This window comes from Macaca nemestrina, chromosome 1, assembly GCF_043159975.1.
Source record: "Macaca nemestrina isolate mMacNem1 chromosome 1, mMacNem.hap1, whole genome shotgun sequence".
Lineage (NCBI taxonomy): Eukaryota > Metazoa > Chordata > Mammalia > Primates > Cercopithecidae > Macaca > Macaca nemestrina.
This window is the reverse complement of record NC_092125.1, coordinates 85,237,470-85,255,892: the sequence shown is the minus strand read 5'-3', so window position 1 is coordinate 85,255,892 and position 18,423 is coordinate 85,237,470. Positions and strand designations below refer to the sequence as shown.

The following is an 18,423-nucleotide window of genomic DNA, read 5'->3' as shown; positions in this document are numbered from 1 at the left end:
CCTAACATCATCTGGACCCAGTATGTAGCCCTGACCATGAAAAAATCTTGCTAAGTGGGAAAATAACAGCCACTTCTATTATGTTTTTATTAGCGATAGCTAGATTTGATGATTGATGTAAGCTGTTACTAACTATAAGTTATCAGGAAGTCAGGTACAAAGGTGTTACAACTTTAGGAATTAAGTAATGGTCTATAATTCGTTACCTGAAGCCCTTGAGGCCAGAATGTTTTTATGTTTTAGAAAGGGATCTACCTTGTATTATGTTATATTCCCAGCAAGATCCATGACAAACAAACACATTAAGTTCCCACAAACACATTAATACTCACACAGCAAAAGTTATGACTGTTCACACTGTAAATATAGGAATAAATGGAGTCTTTATAAACAAAGCCTAAAGTCAACCTCCAGGATTTTTTTGGGGGGTTTTTTGTTGTTGTTGTTTTGTTTTTTGTTTTGGTTTTGTGTTTCTGTTTTTGTTTTTTGACACGGAGTTTCACTCTGTTGCCCAGGCTGGAGTGCAGTGGTACGATCTTGGCTCACTGCAACCTCCGCCTCCCAGGTTCAAGCAATTCTCCTGCCTTGGCCTCCCGAGTAAGTGGGACTGCAGGCGGGTGCCACCATGCCCAGCTAATTTTTGCATTTTTAGTATAGATGGGGTTTCACCATGTTGGCCAGGCTGGTCTTGAACTCCTGACCTCTTGATCCGCCCACTTTAGCCTCCCAAAGTGCTGGGATTACAGGCCTGAGCTACCACGTGTGGCCTTGTTTTTAATTTTTTGAGACAGAGTCTCTATCTGTTGCCCAGGCTGGAATGCAATGGCACAGTCTTTGCTCACTGCAACCTCTGCCTCCCAGATTCAAGCAATTCTCCTGCCCCAGCCTCCCAAGTAGCTGGGATCACAGGCATGCGCCACCATACCCAGCCAATTTCTGTACTTTTAGTGGAGATAGGGTTTCACCGTGTTGGCCAGGCTGCTCTTGAACTTCCAACTTCAGGTGATCCACCCACCTCTGCCTCCCAAAGTGCTGGGATTACAGGTGTGAGCCACCACGCCCGGCCCAGTTCACATTAGGTTTTGTCATCACATGAATTTGCATCAAGCTTGTGAAAAAACTTTTGGTTTTCAGGACTTTTGGATTTGTGGAATTGCAGATAAAGATAGGCCCTACATTGCAAAGATTTAAAGAGCCGAGACAGCCCATCTCCTTAGAAGTGCTGAAGTGAGGCTCCCGTATCGCTATGGATGGCATGCAGACGACAAACTGGAACTGGCCTGGCATTCTTGTCAAGGCCCTTAATGCGTTCATCGAGTTTGGCCTTTTTTATGTCCCTGGTTACCAGCTGCTTGTCCAGTAAAGACACAAGAGGAAAGACCCTCTCGGGAATGCCGAGGGGCATCTGGTATTTAGAGTGCCTCCTGCTGGCTTCAAGACTAGGCCAATTCATATAAAATGTTTCCAGAAGGACAGCCAGCCAAGAAAGAGACAAGAAGGAACAGGCCAACTATGTTCAGTCTCTACAGCAAGAAGCACAGGATCTTCCACAGCCAGACTCGCAATTTCATGATGCAAAGTCAAACTGAAACAGCAGCGCTCATCATGCTTCCTTCCCTCCTTTCCAGTTCACCTGAGGAATGAGACCCACTCCTGTCTGCAGTAGGGACTCACTGGGAACCTCCCAGACCCTCCTGGAAGTCATGCAGAGGTTGGACATCGCTCATCCCCAAGAGATTTAGGGCCCAGCCCCCAGAGTCACCACTTAAAACTCTCTGGAAGGGGCTGTACCCTGAGTACAGTACATCGTCTCAGCCAGAGGGTCCCCAGGCCCCTTTTGCTGTTCAATCAAAACAGCCCTGCCTTGATTTTTTTTTTAAAGGTTGTAGTGTTTGAGTGTAACCTTTCTTTGAAAAAAAAAATTCCTGAAGTTTGAAAGTGAAAAAAAAGTGGAAATCACTGGGGTAGAATTCAGTTCATTTCTTTGTTCTATAAATGATGGCTAAGAAGGAGGGGAGACAGTGAAAAGACCAGAAGCACAGTGCGGGCCCGCACACACCTTGTCTTGCATGTTACTCTCCATGCATTGAGTGTTGAGTTGTTCCCACAAAGTACTGTAAGGTAGAATTTATTTTTTTACTTAAAGGTAAAGAAAATGGAAACTCAGATAAAATGACTTGCGTAAGGTCGCACCATTAATAAGCAAAGTGGTGGAAGTCTCTGGCAGTTTGGCTTTCTGTGCAGAATAACAAAATGTTAAAGTAACTTTTTTGTTGTTTGTTGAACTGAGCACTAAACTAGGCATGGAATTGGAAGAAAACTCAAAAAATATTTTATGGCATTCGATTAGGTTATAATCTAAGGAGACAGGCATTCCACATCAAAAAAGTAAAGAGTATATTTCCTGAGAAATATGTCAACAAATGAAGACCATTGCATGTGGAGAAATCCAATGATGGGGATGGAGTGTTAGGGGAAATGCATCTTCTGGGGAGTGAGGTTGTCAGTGGTTCTTAGCCTGAGGGGCCTTCTGGAATCATCCGGAGGGATGATGATGGTGATGATGATTATTATTATACTTTAAGTTCTGGGATACATGTGTAGAACATGCAGGTTTGTTACATAGGTATACATGTGCCATGGTAGTTTGCTGCACCCATCAACCTGTCATCTACATTAGATATTTATCCTAATGCTATCCCTTCCCTAACCCCCCACCTTCTGACAGGCCCCGATGTATGATGTTCCCCTCCCCGTGTCCGTGTATTCTCATTGTTCAACTCCCACTTATGAGTGAGAATATGTGGTGTTTGGTTTTCTGTTCCTGTGTTAGTTTGCTGAGAATGATTATTTCTAGCTTCATCCATGTCCCTGCAAAGGCCATGAACTCACCCTTTTTTATGGTTACATAGTATTCCATGGTGTATATGTGCCACATTTTCTTTATCCAGTCTGTCATCGATGAGCATTTGGGTTGGTTCCAAGTCTTTGCTATTGTGAATAGTGCTGCAGTAAACATAAGTGTGCTTGTGTCTTTATAGTAGAATGATTTATAATCCTTTGGGTACATATCCAGTAATGGGTTTGCTGGGTCAAATGGTATTTCTGGTTCTAGATCCTTGAGGAATTGCCACACTGTCTTCCACAATGGTTGAACTAACTTACACTCCCACAACAGTGTAAAAGCATTTCTAAGCCGGGTGTGGTGGCTCAGGCCTGTAATCCCAGCACTTTAGGAGGTCGAGGTGGGTGGATCACAAGGTCAGGAGATCAAGACCATCCTGGCTAAGACGGTGAAACCCTGTCTCTACTAAAAATACAAAAAATTAGCTGGGCTTTGTGGCACGCACCTGTAGTCCCAGCTACTCGGGAGGCTGAGGCAGGAGAATGGCGTGAACCTGGGAGGCAGAGCTTACAGTGAGCTGAGATTGCACCACTGCACTCCAGCCTGGGTGACAGAGACTGTGTCTCAAAAAAAAATTTCTATTTCTCCACATCCTCTCCAGCATCTGTTGTTTCCTGATTTTTTAATGATCACCATTCTAACTGGCATTAGATGGTATCTCATTGTGGTTTTGATTTGCATTTCTCTAATGACCAGTAATGATGAGCTTTTTTTTGTATGTTTCTTAGCCACATAAATGTCTTCTTTTGAGAAGTGTCAGTTCATATCTTTTGATGGGGTTTTTTTTTTTTTTTTTCTTGTAAATTTGTTTAAGTTCTTTGTAGATTCTGGATATTACCCTTTGTCAGTTGGATAGATGGCAGAACTTTTCTCCCATTCTGCAAGTTGCCTTTTCACTCTGATGATAGTTTATTTTGCTGTGCAGAAGCTCTTTAGTTTAATTAGATACCATTTGCGAATTTTGGCTTTTGTTGCCATTGCTTTTAGTGTTTTAATCATGAAGTCTTTGCCCATGCCTATGTCCTGAATGGTATTCCCTAGGTTTTCTTCTAGGGTTTTTATGGTCTTAGGTCTTATGCTTAAATCTTTAATCCATCTTGAGTTAATTGTGGTGTAAGGTGTAAGGAAGGGGTCCAGTTTCAGTTTTCTGCATATGGCTAGCCAGTTTTCCCAACACCATTTATTAATTAGGGAATCCTTTCCCCATTGCTTGTTTTTGTCAGGTTTGTCAAAGATCAGATGGTTGTAGATGTGTGGCATTATATCTGAGCCCTCTGTTTTGTTCCATTGGTCTATATATCTGTTTTGGTACCAGTACCATGCTGTTTTGGTTACTGTAGGCTTGTAGTATAGTTTGAAGTCAGGTAATGTGATGCCTCCAGCTTTGTTCTTTTTGCTTAGGATTGTCTTGGCTACATAGGCTATTTTTTGGTTCCATATGAGATTTAAAGTAGTTTTTTCTAATTCTTTGAAGAAAGTCATTGGCAGCTTGATGGGGGGATAGCATTGAATCTGTAAATTACTTTGTGCATTATGGCCATTTTCATGATATTCATTCTCCCTATCCATGAGCATGGTATGTTCTTCCATTTGTTTGTGTCCTCTTTTATTTCACTGAGCAGTGGTTTGTAGTTCTCCTTGAAGAGGTCCTTCACATCCCTTGTAAGTTGTATTCCTAGGTATTTTATTATCTTTGTAGCAATTGTAATGGGAGTTCACTCATGATTTGGCTGTCTGTATTACTGGTGTGTAGGAATGCATGTGATTTCTGCACAGTGATTCAAGCAGACCTAATAGATACCTACAGAACTCTCCACTCCGAATCAACAGAATATACATTCTTCTCAGCACCACATCACACTTACTCTAAAATTGACCACATAATTGTAAGTAAAACACTCCTCACCAAATGCAAAAGAACGGAAATTATAGCAGTGTCTTGCGACCACAGTGCAGTCAAATTAGAACTCAGGATTAAGAAACTCACTCAAAACCGCACAACTGCATGGAAACTGAACAACCTGCTCCTGAATGATTACTGGGTAAATAATGAGATGAAAGCAGAAATAAGTTCTTTAAAACCAATGAGAACAAAGGTACATGTACCAGAATCTCTGGGACAGAGCTAAAGCAGTGTGTAGAGGGAAATTTATAGCACTAAATGCCCACAGGAGAAAGCGGGAAAGATCTAAAATCAACACCCTAACATCCCAATTTAAAGAACTAGAGAAGCAAGAGCAAAGAAATTCAAAAGCTAGCAGAAGACAAGAAATAACTAAGATCAGAGCAGAACTGAAGGAGATAGAGACACGAAAAACCCTTCAAAAAATCAATGATTCCAGGAGCTGTTTTTTTGAAAAGATTAACAAAATAGGCTGCTAGCCAAACTAATGAGAGAGAGGAATCAAACAGACACAATTTTAAAAATGATAAAGGGGAGATCACCACTGATCCCACAGAAATACAAACTATCATCAGAGAATACTATAAACATCTCTACACAAATAAAATAGAAAATCTAGAAGAAATGGATAAATTCCTGGACACATTCACCCTCCCAAGACTAAACCAGGAAGAAGTCGAATCCCTGAATAGACCAATAACAGGCTCTGAAATTGAGGCAGTAATTAATAGCCTACCAGCCAAAAAAAAAAGCCCAGGACCAGGCAGATTCATAGCCGAATTCTACAAGAGGTACAAAGAGGGGCTGGTACCATTCCTTCTGAAACTATTCCAAACAATAGAAAAAGAGGGAATCCTCCCTAACTCATTTTATGAGGCTAGCATCATCCCGATACCAAAACCTGGCAGAGACACAACAAAAAAAGAACATTTCAGGCCGATATCCCTGATGAACATTGATGCGAAAACCCTCAATAAAATACTAGCAAACTGAATCCAGCAGCACATCAAAAAGCTTATCCACAACGATCAATTTGGCTTCATCCCTGAGATGCAAGGCTAGTTCCACATACGCAAGTCAATAAACGTAATCCATCATGTAAACAGAACCAGTGAAAAAACCACACGATTATCTCAATAGATGCAAAAAAGGCCTTCGATAAAATTCAACACCCTTCATGCTAAAAACTCAATAAACTAGGTATTGATGGAACGTATCTCAAAATAATAAGAGCTATTTATGACAAACCCACAGCCAATATCATACTGAATGGGCAAAAGCTGAAAGCATTCCCTTTGAAAACTGCAACAAGACAAGGATGCCCTCTCTCACCACTCCTATTCAACATAGTGCTGGAAGTTCTGGCAAGGGCAATCAGAGAAGAGAAAGAAATAAAGGGTATTCAGATAGGAAGAAAGGAAGCCAAATTGTCTCTGTCTGCAGATGACATGATCGTGTATTTAGAAAACCCGTTCATCTCAGTCCAAAAATCTCCTTAAGCTGACCAGCAACTTCAGCAAAGTCTCAGGATACAAAGTCAATGTGCAAAAATCACAGGAGAACCTTTAAAGTTAAATCAGAAACTCTGCTGTAATTGTTCCGGGATAGGGCTGGGCGTTGGTGTTTGTAAAGCTCCATCATACGCTAAGCAGTATTGCTTATCTGTGTTACCAGTGTTGCTGATCTGCGGTCAGTCAGTTACAGTGTTGAGGAAATGCCAACGAGCCTGTGACTGCAGCCTAGGTAGGGGCTTCGCAAAGAAGCTGAGGAAGGGAGGTGGAAGGGGGATTACCAAGGACAGAGTCCGCCCAGGCAGGCTCTTGTTCAGTTTATTTATGAACACTTGTGTATTTTGGTGGTCATTAGATAAATGTGCTGCTTTAAACTATCATGTTTTGACATTTTCACTGAATTCTTAATGTAAAAATCACTTGAGACATCTTAAACCAGCAAAAAGTTGAAACAAGCACAGCCTGTACCTTAGAGTTGTACTAAAACCTCAACACAGTCTTTTGGACGAATAATCCTAATACAGAAACTCAGCACGATTAAGGCATGTTTAAGCAAAAACTTTGTAGTAGTAAGGAATGCTAAGAGCTTTAAATAGGTACTGACAATAGCCCCGAGATTCCTAGGGTGTTTTGCCTCTTGGCTTTTCTTCCTGTGAATGCTGCTGGTCCACTGTTACGTACCCCAACTTTGAGAACACAGTAGAGAGTGGCTTTGAAGAAAACCTCATTTTTATTTTATATCTCAGGCTCTTTGCCCTGTGAAGTAAAAGTACTTTTATGTTCTCTTTGTGGTTTTATGAAAATTGTCTAGAAGATAAGCGATATTTCTGCACTGGGTGGCATGGCCTCTCTCTGGGGATGGTTCAACTCAGCTTCCTCCTTTAGCACATCTGTTTTGAGCCTGCCGTGTGCCATGTCCTGTGCTAGGCCCTGGAGAGGCAAAGACACCTCATCTATTAGGAGAATGGCAGGCACATGATGATAACATGACTTCATAAATGCCGTGAAAGATGCCTGGGAGCTGTCAGTGACTGGGAAAGACTTGCGAGGCAGTACCAGGCAGGTGGAGACTTGACGGATTCCGGGGAATTGTTAGCAAGTGGGGCATTTGGGCAGATGGCACAGCCTAGAGAGTGCTGCTCACTCACCGGGAGTCCCCGTGGCTGGGGTGGACAGGAATAGCGAGTGAGATTGCTGGATTCAGGGTTGAGCCCAGGGCAAAGGTACTACAGTTGGACTTAATGTGCTTCAGGGGAGGAGGGGTCTGGGGCCTACAAAGGATGGCCTGTCAGCTCAGCAGTCTGTGTGCTTTCTAGAGTATTGTCCCCTCTGCATATGTAAAATTTTGCCTGCATGATGTACTGTAGGGTCATCCGCACAGAATGGCAGCGCATTAAAGAGGGAATTCTCTGGAGGAAGCTACAATGCCAAGCGGCAGCCCATGCCCTCCCCATCAGAGGGCTCTTTGTCCTCCGGAGGCATGGACCAAGGAAGTGATGCCCCGGCGAGGGACTTTGACGGAGAGGTGAGTGGGCAGGGTTCCGGAGACGTCATGCATCAAAAAGACTAGGGCGTCTTTCTAAGCAATCCCACCACCTTAGGATTGGCCTCAACTGCAGCAGGGGTCGGGGTCAGGGGCCAGCATTCACTCTTGGCCAGTGGGCAACTAGGCCAGTCACTTGGGTTGCAAACTGCAATTTTCCCAGAGGCATTCAGACTTCTGGCTTTTGTGTGAAAATACCATCATCTGTAAAGGCCTACAGAAAGGATGGAGCATACATGTTCTGTGTCTCTTCCTCAGCTCATAGAAGGGGCTTTATACTGACAGCGAGGAAGCCCCATGGGGTTATTTGGTCAGGGTGGCTGGAGGGGGCGGTGGTAATCTGAGCTCCTTCTGCCTCCCTTTCTCCCCCTGCTTCTCATTGTTTTACTTTGGGCCTTACAGGACTCTGACTCTCCGAGGCATTCCACAGCTTCCAACAGTTCCAACCTAAGCAGCCCCCCAAGCCCAGTTTCACCCCGAAAGACCAAGAGCCTCTCCCTGGAGAGCACTGACCGCGGGAGCTGGGACCCATGAGCTGCCTCAGCACTGAGACTTCTCGCTCTCCGCTCCCTGCCACTCGCCTCTTCTCACTTTCATCTTTTCCCTCCACCTCAGCCTGAAAGCCACCAGGGGCTGGCAGCAGTAGCAGGACAGGGATTCAGGAGTTCTGACGACATGACTCTCAGATCCACGCCCCTAGCCTAACAGCAACAACAAAGACAGACTTTCCATAGCAGCTTAGATTAACGTTGATTTCATTCCATGCACTTAGAGTTGCTTTCAGTAACATTTTGCCCCTACTCCCAAAGGTAGCTTAAATAGATTACACAAATGTAAGTGATAAGAATAAGATTAGACAGATTTTGCTTTCACAGTAGAGTCTCATTATAGTCCTAAAATAGCTCATGGGATTCTCCGCATCCAGAAGGGAGAATCCGTCCCTGGAGTGGCTCACTAAGCTCTTAATTGGCAACCACAGTGAGTGTCAACCTGATTGTTGCCAGGAAATCCTTATGAATTAAAACAATGCATATTTTACTACAATACAGAGTTTAAATGAATACATAAATGTAGAAGTACTGAAAGTATATATTTAAAAGGAGCCTCTTGTATTCAACAAAAGATGGATGCATATATAAGAGAGATGATTTAATTTAAAGAAATACGTTGTTTCTTGTCTGTTTCCCAGCTAAGTAATGTAAAGGGTGGAAAGGCCTCAAGCTCACATTTTTAGAGGCAGAGCGAGAGAAATCAGAGTTCCCTTTATTGCCCTGTCCTCAAACTGGTCGTAGGCTCCAGTCACTCGGGGAGCTTTGGAAAACATTTGCAGAGCCTGGTTTTGCTGGTCTGGAGTGTGCCCTGGCACCAGAGCTTTAACATCTGAAGCCACTTCAGCAGCAGCAGCAGCAGCAGGCTAACTCATCTCCACCCGAGGTGTTTCTTTTCCTAGTGGTAGAATTTGAACACTTCTCACTTTTTATTGTATTTTTATCTTCTGCAGATAAATGTAGAAATATATGATTCTGTCACCTCTGATCCCTTCCATCTGAAAGGGTGCAAGGAGTGTTGTAGCTTCTGAAGGTCCAGAAAATAGTTTCTAAAAATGCTTTTCTTCCTGGTCTCATCCTGTCCCTCCCTAAGTTACAGTGAGGTGTCTGTCCCAGGGCTGGAGACGGTTCCCAAGGAGGAGTCTGTTTTGTTGAGGGTGGGCATGAGCTTCTTCAGATAAGCCTGAGAAAGGAAGAAAAAAAGGCTTTCATTACCAAATAATGTAAAACCTCAAAAGCAAGGGCTTGAAGAGCCTTAACCAAATATTATTCCCATAGCCAGTGGAAAATGGACAATACAACCCCAGTGCACAGGCCAGAATAAGCCCAGCACGGGGCTCGGACTGGCCTCCTCTCAGGTGCTGGATTGTGGGGTTAGTGGCATTTTCAGCTGGATTCCTCCTGTTGTAGTTGCCATAAGGAAATGAGATGCAGAATCAGAATGATCTATTTCTACAGAGTCATTTCACTAGTTAAGCACATGAGTAGAGAAAGAGATAAAAATAAAAATATCTCATGGAAGGAAAGAGATTTTGCCTCTCTTTTACTTTTCGCCTAAGTTTCTCTGAGAGAGACAGGATTCTCTCTTTAAAATTCAGTGAAAATGAAGAAAGTTTTCCTGCAGTTGCTAACCTGAGTTGCAGTGTTTAAGGCCATCATTTCACTGCTGCTGTCTGTGACTCCACCTCTGTGACACTGGCAGTAGCCCATGCTGGCCTGTGGCATGTGCAGGGAGCTGAAGCTGTTTCCAGGTGATGCTGCTGTGTGGAGAAGGTTCTGAGATGCAGTGAGGGAAGAAAGGATCCTGCTAGGGATTCCATTGCAAGCACCTATAATTGGGAATTTTCACGTAACAGCTTTGACATTTAAACATTCTGAGTTTGGTGCCAGCTCAGATTTGATTATATTTTGTTTTGGATGGGTGTAATTCACAGCACAGTTCTAATCTCCCAAATCTTTCTGCTTTTTAGAATGAAGTATAAAAATACTTTTGTCACCTGAATACCAAGGGTCGGCCCTTTAATTGGATCATTGTCATATGACTAGGTAGATCCTTGTCTTCAGCACTCCACGTGAGAGAAGGGAGTCAGCCAGCCGGCCCCCTGCCTGGTGCTCGTGACCAGCTCACACCCCTTCTGTTCACCCTGCCCTCCTCTCCTCCCCACTCTCCCCCTCTCCTCCCCACTCTCCCCACCCTCCCCTCCTCTCCTTCTCACTCTCCCCACCCTCCCCATCCTCCTCTTCCCTTTCCCCTTGACTTCTCCTCTCTCCCTTCTCTTCTCAGGCAGGGAGGAGGCCATCCCAAGCTGAGATTAACAGGATAAATGGCTTATTGACATAAGCCATTAGTTTGTAGCTTTGACAAGTAATTGTGAATTGTTGTTGCCTATAGGTGCTTATTTTCCAAAGGATGCTTTTAGGATCAAAATATAACCCTACCTAAAGTCTAGGCTCTACTGCAATGGGTCATACCCTTCCACCTCCCAACAGGGCAGATGAGAGAGAACTACTGAGGCTTGTCTTGGTTGCCAGGCTAACTGGGCGGATTGTCCATATTCACTCCATGGATTGCACCACGGCGCTCTTTGATTTTTCCACTGCAATGGCAAGTCATCTCATCAGTCATAATAGAGCAGTCCCAAATGTGTGTAGATTCTAAAACCTGGGCTTTAGGGGAGAAACACTGCCAGGGGTAATAGTTTTGGGGAGGGTTTTCCCAAAATAATGGTCATCCTACTGGGTTTATCCCACCCTTAAATATGAAGCCTGTTACCTCCAGAAGCTTCTGAGAAGAATGATGTGAAAAGACAAGGAGTGAGTTCAGGGGAAAAAAACATAAATGACCATTCAGAGGAGTCAGTAGCAAAGCTCACAGGTAAAGTATTTTATTACTATCTGAAGACATCCTTTGTTTTCATTCAGGACATTTTAAAAATGTATATGGCAGCAGACACTTGTTTCTCAATAGAAAAAAATACATTCAGAGGCATTTCTGAGATAGTCTATCTGCGTTAGTATTTGGTGCTATCTATGTCCAGCCAAGTTATCTACCCTTGAATTCTGACTAATCATGTTTTGTGCTTTGGGTGTTTAAAATTACATACATATATATTATTTATTTTTGCCAAAAACAAAAGTCTTGCTCCTTGTCAAATTATTGCTAAAGTAGATCTTACATTTTTTGTTATTATATATGTATTTATAGACACCCCCAACACACTTAGTGATTTCTGTTATTTCCCAGGGAGCACAGCTTTCAGGCTATGAGATACAACTAAAACGAGCCCATCTATTTGGTTTTCCAGCCAATTATTGTGCCCACACTTCAGGGGAGAATCTGAAATTCCTGTCATGTTTACAGCAACAATCTATCATTCCCGGCTGGCTCTCAGCCTCTCCTTCCATAGGTTAGAATTATGTCATTTTGTTACTTAGTGGCCACATCTATTTCTGAGAAAGACTGGTTACATTTATGTGGCATCTCAGGTATCATTAAGGAAAAGCCAGAGCAGGGGTGAGCAGACGTCAAAACCACTGACGCAGCAGGGCCATTTGCCGCCTTTGACCGGGATCACAACCACTGCAGTCTCCCAGCAGGTAGGCCTTGCCAAGCCTAAGGCTCCCCATCCAGTCTAGACAGAGGGGCGCTCAGAGCAGACTTTGCCGTAGCCCACATCCAGTGAGCACAATAGGAATGAATTGGGCACTCCACTCCCCCCTCTCTCTGGCCCAGTCCTGAACTAGATGAGCTGCATTTCATTGAGCCCATTTTGAAACCTCTTTCCTTATGACTTTAATTGTTACTCAAGTCCAGAGTTCTCTGTGCACTCCTGCTAGATAAGGAGTGCGGGCTCCCCCAGCACTGGCAGCACGCTGGGCGCCTCCCTACGCAGGACACCATGCAGTTCCGGGGAAAGCTGACTCAAATCAACCTTGAAATCTCATGAAAACAAAATGACTTGCCTTTTTATTTGATAGTGTAATATCATTCATTTTATAAATTTTTTAGGGTTTTTCTTGTTGTAATATTGTACAGTTTTGCATGGCCTGGTGTGATCATTTTTTGGTTAGAATATAATGCTGACAAATGTGTATGGAGGGGGAAAGATACTGCTTTAGCCTATCCTTATTTTATTTTGTTTGGTTTTATGCCCTCAATGTTTTAGGGAACTTTCTAAGAGATCCTCTGCTACCAAACAATGATGTGGATTCTTTTGCACAGAAATATTTAAGGTGGGATAGTAAAAAATGTCACAAAAGACTCCTCACCAATATTTTATGTTGATATCACTTAATATTAACCAGACTTTGCTGTATTGCAATAAAACAGAGAACTGTTAGCATTGAGTATTTTGTCTTTTTTCCCCCCACTTGAAAGTCTGAGGAATAGAGAAAGGTGCCACCTCTCCGCGTGTCACTTCTCTTCTTTCTGCTGGCTTCCCTCCTCATCCAGGCTGCTTCCTTACACCGTAAAAGGACATGGGGTTAGTTTGCCCCCGTGGTTTAATCTAGGACTTTCTTAATGTCTTCCTTAGCTCAGGTAAGAATGATGTTCAATTCTCCTGAAGCTTTCAACTCCCCTCTTCTGGCCAGAACTTCCCTGTTGCTGTTGCTTCAGTCCACAAGACCAAGCTCTGGCTACATGAGGTTTCATGAGTGGCCCGGACAGTGTGAATGTGGGAGGAGTTTGATTTTGTGTCACTTAAACAAGACTGACTGTTACTGCTTTTCTGGAGTTAACAATGGTGCATCTAAGAACCTACAGGGAAGGTCCAGGGGTGGCATTAAAGGAACTCCTGAACTGGTGGCAGCTAAATAGTTATTCAGAGAACACTTCCGGTTCCAATGGCCCTTGGAATTGACACTTGTGGCTGTTACTGTTACGTTGGTTTGCTATAATGTCAGCTGTGCAGTGCTTTAGAACAGGGCTTGGCAACCCTTTTCTGTCCAGGACGAGTTAGGAAATCCTTGTGCCTTTGTGGGCTGTATATATAGTTCGCTGCAGCCCCCCGGCTGTGGCATTTCGGTGCAAAACAGTCTTAGCCTGCTACATACATGAACGAGAGTGGCTGTGCTCCAATAAAACTTAAAAAACCAAAAATGCAGCACGCTGGGCACCTCCCTACACAGGACACCATGCAGTTCCAGGGGAAGCTGACTCAAATCAACCTTGAAATATGAAAACAAAATGACTTGCTTTTTTATTTGATAGTGTAGTATCATTCATTTTATAAATTTTTTAGGGTTTTTCCTGTTGTAATATTGTACGGTTTTGCATGACCTGGCGTGATCATTTTTTGGTTAGAATATAATGCTGTAAACTATATATACAGCATTATATTCCTGTATATAGGAATATAGGAAAATGCACTGGGCCAGATGTGGCCCTTGGACCATCATAGTTTGCCAGCCCTTGGTTTGGTCCCATTAGTGTAGACTGTAAGACCAGACTGTCTTGTTCCAAATTCTGGTTCTACCACTTAACCTCTGAGCCTCTTTTTTTTCCTCTGTAAAAACTCACTTGGAGTGTCAGGAGTTAATGTAGAAAAGCACTCAGAATCTAACTTCTAGCCTATGGCTCAGTGTTTTGTCCTTATGAGTAACCACTAAAGCCTACATTAACAAATATTATTTTTGTTATGCAGTGTCCAGCCCTTCACTTAGATGTTAAGGATACGAAGACACAGACCCTGGGAAAATCAAGCCATGATTTGCCATGTTCTCATGCCCCATGTCTCAGTGTGAATGGGTGAGCACGGGGAATCATGCATCACAATACAGTAAAAATCAAAATAGGTACAAAAGAGTAAGTATGTGTGGCCAGCTTCAGAGCCAGCTTTGCTTGGGGATTAGAGTAATTTGCAATCCAGTGATCCCCACTGTCTTCACAGGGAGGGCTCTAGTCCTCAGCTGGCTGTCAGACTTAGGACACACAAACCGTATTCCAATTTCCCTTAGAAAATCCCTCCTCTCAGCCCGGTGTGGTGGCTCACACCTGTAATCCCAGCACTTTGGGAGGCCGAGGCAGCCAGATCACGAGGTCAGGAGATTGAGACCATCCTGGCTAACACGGTGAAACTCCATCTCTACTGAAAATACAAAAGATTAGCCGGGCATGGTGGTGGGCGCCTGTAGTCCCAGCTACTCAGGAGGCTGAGGCAGGAGAATGGCGTGAACCAGGGAGGCGGAGCTTGCAGTGAGCCGAGATCACCACTGCACTCCAGCCTGGGGGACACAGCAAGACTCCGCCTCAAAAAAAAAAAAAAGACAATTCCTCCTCTCCCAGCAGTTACGGTCGTGGTTCCTGGGGAAGCAAATGCTGGCTCTCTGTTCTCCTTTCCCTTCCCCCCACCGCATGCTGCTGCTTGACTTGTTTGGCTTGTTTAAGAGGAAGATGCTGTGAGAGCCCTGGCTGGGGCTGGCCTGGGTTCTGCCCCTGCTGTTTACTCTGCAGGGCGTTGGCTTCAGATCTGAGCGCTGCAGAGTTCGCTAAATAACAGCAAATACCCTTACGAGAGCCACAAGAGTTACAGCCAGGGATCTGCCAGTGGTGCTGGGCACCACTGCTAGCCAGGCAGCCTCACGGACACCACCCGGACCTCTCCATCCTGTCCTGGAGCCCACTGGGTCTGTTACTCAGCAATCCCAAATTTCATAAACTACGTTTTAAGAACCCTGAAAGCCTGTACCTCTCAAAGCCTCTTTTGGGCCTCTGTGGTCTGCAGCTGCACTTTCAATGGCTCACAGGTCTGTAGGAAGGGCCCCAGCTCAGTGTCCAGTGTGTCCTGTTACCTAGGAATCAAGCTGGCCCCAGGAAAAGCCACTTTGCAGGAAGTGGTCCTCAACTGCAGCTGATGTCTAGAGAGGAGACGTCTCACTGTGATGCAGACCGGAGTCAGCCCTGCGGGCAGGTGTCACTGTCCTCCCAGTTGCCGCCATCACCGGATACAGCTGCTTCAGCAGTGTGGTACAGCCTGCTGGGGGCTGGGGCAGTGACACTGCAGCCTCTCCTCCTGTTCTCCACCACCCCCACCAACCTTCTTACAGGGAACGGGGCTGAGCCTTCCAGGTTCGGGGCCAAGAGCCGCACGCTGAACCAGGCCCAAACCTTGCAAATGGGCTGTGACACTGAGCCTGCTCTGACCATCAGGTCACGAAACCACCACCACCACGAGCTAGAAGATACGGGTCATCATTCTCCAGAATACAGAACACACACGCCAAATACAGAAGTACACGCGCCAAAGCACTTCCCACGAGCATTTTTATTAAATTGCAACAAGTTGATTCGATCATTACAAGACTTGTACAAAAATTCACAGAACCTGTGAGGAGCCTTTGGCTGGAACTGGTGACACCTGTGCCTCTCCAGACCGAGGAAGGAAGTCCCACCCCACTTTCCAGCAGCAGCCAGCCTGTGTCTGGCATTCCCTGTTCTGCTCCCACCCTCACCATGGGGCAGCAGTTCTTCAGAAACATTCAGCTGTCAAAGATGAGAGCCAGCCCTACAGGCCTGGGCCTCACAGGCTTAAGGAGCACTTGTTGGCACTGTTACATCAGCACCTCTCCCAGCTCCAGCCCATCGGCTGGAGAGGAAAAGGGCAGAAAACACAAATCTCACTCTAGAAACACATACACACACCCCTACTACACAGATAATGAAATCCCACAATTGTATCCGTGTTCATGTTTCTGGGTTTTGCACTGGAACAGAGGTTGGAAGGGAGTAAGGACTCTCCCTTCTGCTTAACATTCATGTCAGGAAAAAGAAAACAAAGTTGCCCTTTCATCTTCATCTACTTATTTGAGAGGACACTCAGAGGCAGACTGACCGAGCAGTGGTCTTCATCTTCATTCTTGCACTTCTCACCCTACAACCATTTAGCAACAGAAACCGTGGGAAACACTGGCTACGGGGCTCCAGGCAGCCACCCCCTCTTACTGGGCAAAGGAGTTAAAAAGAGCATCACCACCACCTCCCTACTGGTTTTTGGCCTGTCTGAAGGAGAGAGTTCCCTTGGAGCCGGCCCGGGCGTGGCCCGCAGCCCTACTGCTGGGCCTGCCTCCTGCAGTAGTTGCTGTAGGCCTCCTCGAACATGGCCTTGCAGGGGAACCGGGCCTTCAGCTTGGAACAGATGAGGAAGGAGCCCCCCATCTTCCTGTGCAGAGAGTAGGTCTCCTCGGGTGGGGGGACGAGACGGTGCCTCAGCATGACGGGAATCAGGTTGTGGATCTTCTCGGTGGTGCTCTGGGTGCCAAAATCAAAGGGCTCATCGGAGGCGAAGGCCTCCCCCAGGATGAGGATGGCATCCAAGTGGGCGTCTTCCATGACCTGGGGCAGGAGAGGAAGGGTAAATGGCGGCGAGACAACAGAGCCCTCCACCAGCCTGGGTTCCTCCCACAGTGCCCAGAGCGCTGAGTTCTCACTCAAAACTCTGCTGTAAACTGGATTACATCACGGTAATGGGCATAAACTCAAACCCACAGGGGCCGGGAACACGAGGGTAACATGAACTGGGCTGATGCAATACAAAAGGGAGTGGTGGGGCCTGTGGCAGAATGCAGAGGATGCGTCCCTCCTCGTGGCACTCATTCCAAGTTTTAACAAAACACTGTTCTGGCCAAAAAGAACAGAGTCCGTGGGCCTGAGCTGGCAGGGCCTCCCACCATGCGTGTCTGAGTCTGCCAGAGTCCACCCAAGACACATCCAGCGGCTGTGTCTGCCCACAGGAACTAGCAGCCTAAGGAACCTGCCAGCAGCAGAGCAGGGGAGAAGAGCTGCCACCAGGGACAGCCTGAGGTGGTCAGAGGGATGGGGGCCAGGAATCAAGTCAGTGCGAGTGGCCATATGGAAGAGGTGGCAGAGAGCTGCTGCCCGCTGAGGGCTTACAGCTGAGATAAGGGAGGCTCAGAGATCCTGACATGCCTCAAAAGGCACTCCTACCAGACGGCAAACCCAAGGCTTGACCTGGATTTCTTTAACTCCTTCCCCACTGTCAAGCAGCAAGCGGAAAACGCCGCCTTGTGGGTGGCTTCGGGCGGCACCAGCACAGACGTTCGCCTTTATTTAAAAGGCTTCTGAGGCTTCTTCCGACTCTCCCCACGGAGGCTCGATGAGGGCAGGACTGGGGCTTCCCTTCCCACTTGCTCTGCACGTTGGCTCAATCAAGCCCTGACCCCAAGCCATAAGTGGGCGAGAGTGAGAGGCAGAAACAAGAGCTTCATGACAAGTCCCCTGAGTCCCCAACTCACTGAACCACTCGGAAAATCTCACGCACAGCATGGCGGCATGGGCTGGGGCAGGCCCCAGCTTTCAGACCATGCCCAAGGAGGCCCAGGCTCTGGGGGCCCCTTGAGGGCAGCTGCCCGCTGTGCTTTCATCCATTCCTACACAGGGAGCTGGGCCCTGGGTCGGCAGGTCCCGGGGATCCCCCGCAACCCTGCTCACCTTAACCTCGTAGCCGGTGAGGAACTTCATCTCTATGGATTTTGCCCGCACAGTCTCCCTGTCCCTGTCGGCAGCAGCCCTGATGATCTGGGGAGAGGCACAGGAGGGGACCCGTGGGCAGCATGGAAAGAAAAGCTCCCGACATCCCAGGGAGCCAAGTGCCACACTCAGGCCCACCCTACCCTCATCCTCTCCCTGCACAAGGCCCCCGGCCAGTGCGGTGACACGCCTGGCATCTGTCAGCCTAAATGCCCGCTGTCACCAGACCTGAGGGGCAGGCAGCACAGTTGGGGACACAAGGGCAGGAACCCAGTCATTCTCCCCGCCCCAAGTCCCCCAGCATCCTGTCCCAGCCTCAGAAAAACATGGACCAAGGCCAGGGCCCCTCTCCTGTTACCTGAATGTAGAGGTCGGTGAAGGATCTGTCATATTCCCGCGTTGCCCCAAAATCCAAAAGAGCCACCTGGGGACAGAGACACCAGGAGAAGTTTGGCCCCGCTGCTCCATGGTGCAGGTGTGGGGCCAGGAAGGGGGTACAACAAAGGGCGGTGAGGATCCCCACTCC

At 46.2% G+C, this 18,423-nt stretch overlaps 2 protein-coding genes across 28 annotated transcripts in view; one reads left to right on the top strand and one right to left on the bottom strand.

Moving 5' to 3' along the window:
• LOC105478710 (CDC42 binding protein kinase alpha) overlaps window positions 1-12,750 on the top strand; it is a 330,193-nt gene extending 317,443 nt beyond the window's left edge. For 22 of the 24 annotated variants that reach the window (XM_011736411.3, XM_011736402.3, XM_011736395.3 and 19 more), the window contains 2 exons: window positions 7,687-7,844; window positions 8,265-12,750. In XM_011736411.3, the coding sequence (XP_011734713.1) occupies window positions 7,687-7,844; window positions 8,265-8,396 (290 nt within the window). In that variant the 3' untranslated portion in view covers window positions 8,397-12,750. Of the gene's footprint in view, window positions 1-7,686; window positions 7,845-8,264 lie in introns of those variants that run through there. The other 2 variants (XR_011614991.1, XR_011615009.1) reach the window with 1 other exon arrangement.
• A 2,906-nt stretch (window positions 12,751-15,656) lies between these two features.
• Window positions 15,657-18,423, bottom strand: part of COQ8A (coenzyme Q8A) — a 46,614-nt gene continuing 43,847 nt past the window's right edge. For all 4 annotated transcript variants that reach the window (XM_011736266.2, XM_011736246.3, XM_011736252.3 and 1 more), the window contains exons 13-15: window positions 18,256-18,321; window positions 17,859-17,945; window positions 15,657-16,742 (exon numbers count right to left, since the gene is read on the bottom strand). In XM_011736266.2, the coding sequence (XP_011734568.1) occupies window positions 16,458-16,742; window positions 17,859-17,945; window positions 18,256-18,321 (438 nt within the window). In that variant the 3' untranslated portion in view covers window positions 15,657-16,457. The remainder of the gene's footprint in view (window positions 16,743-17,858; window positions 17,946-18,255; window positions 18,322-18,423) is intronic.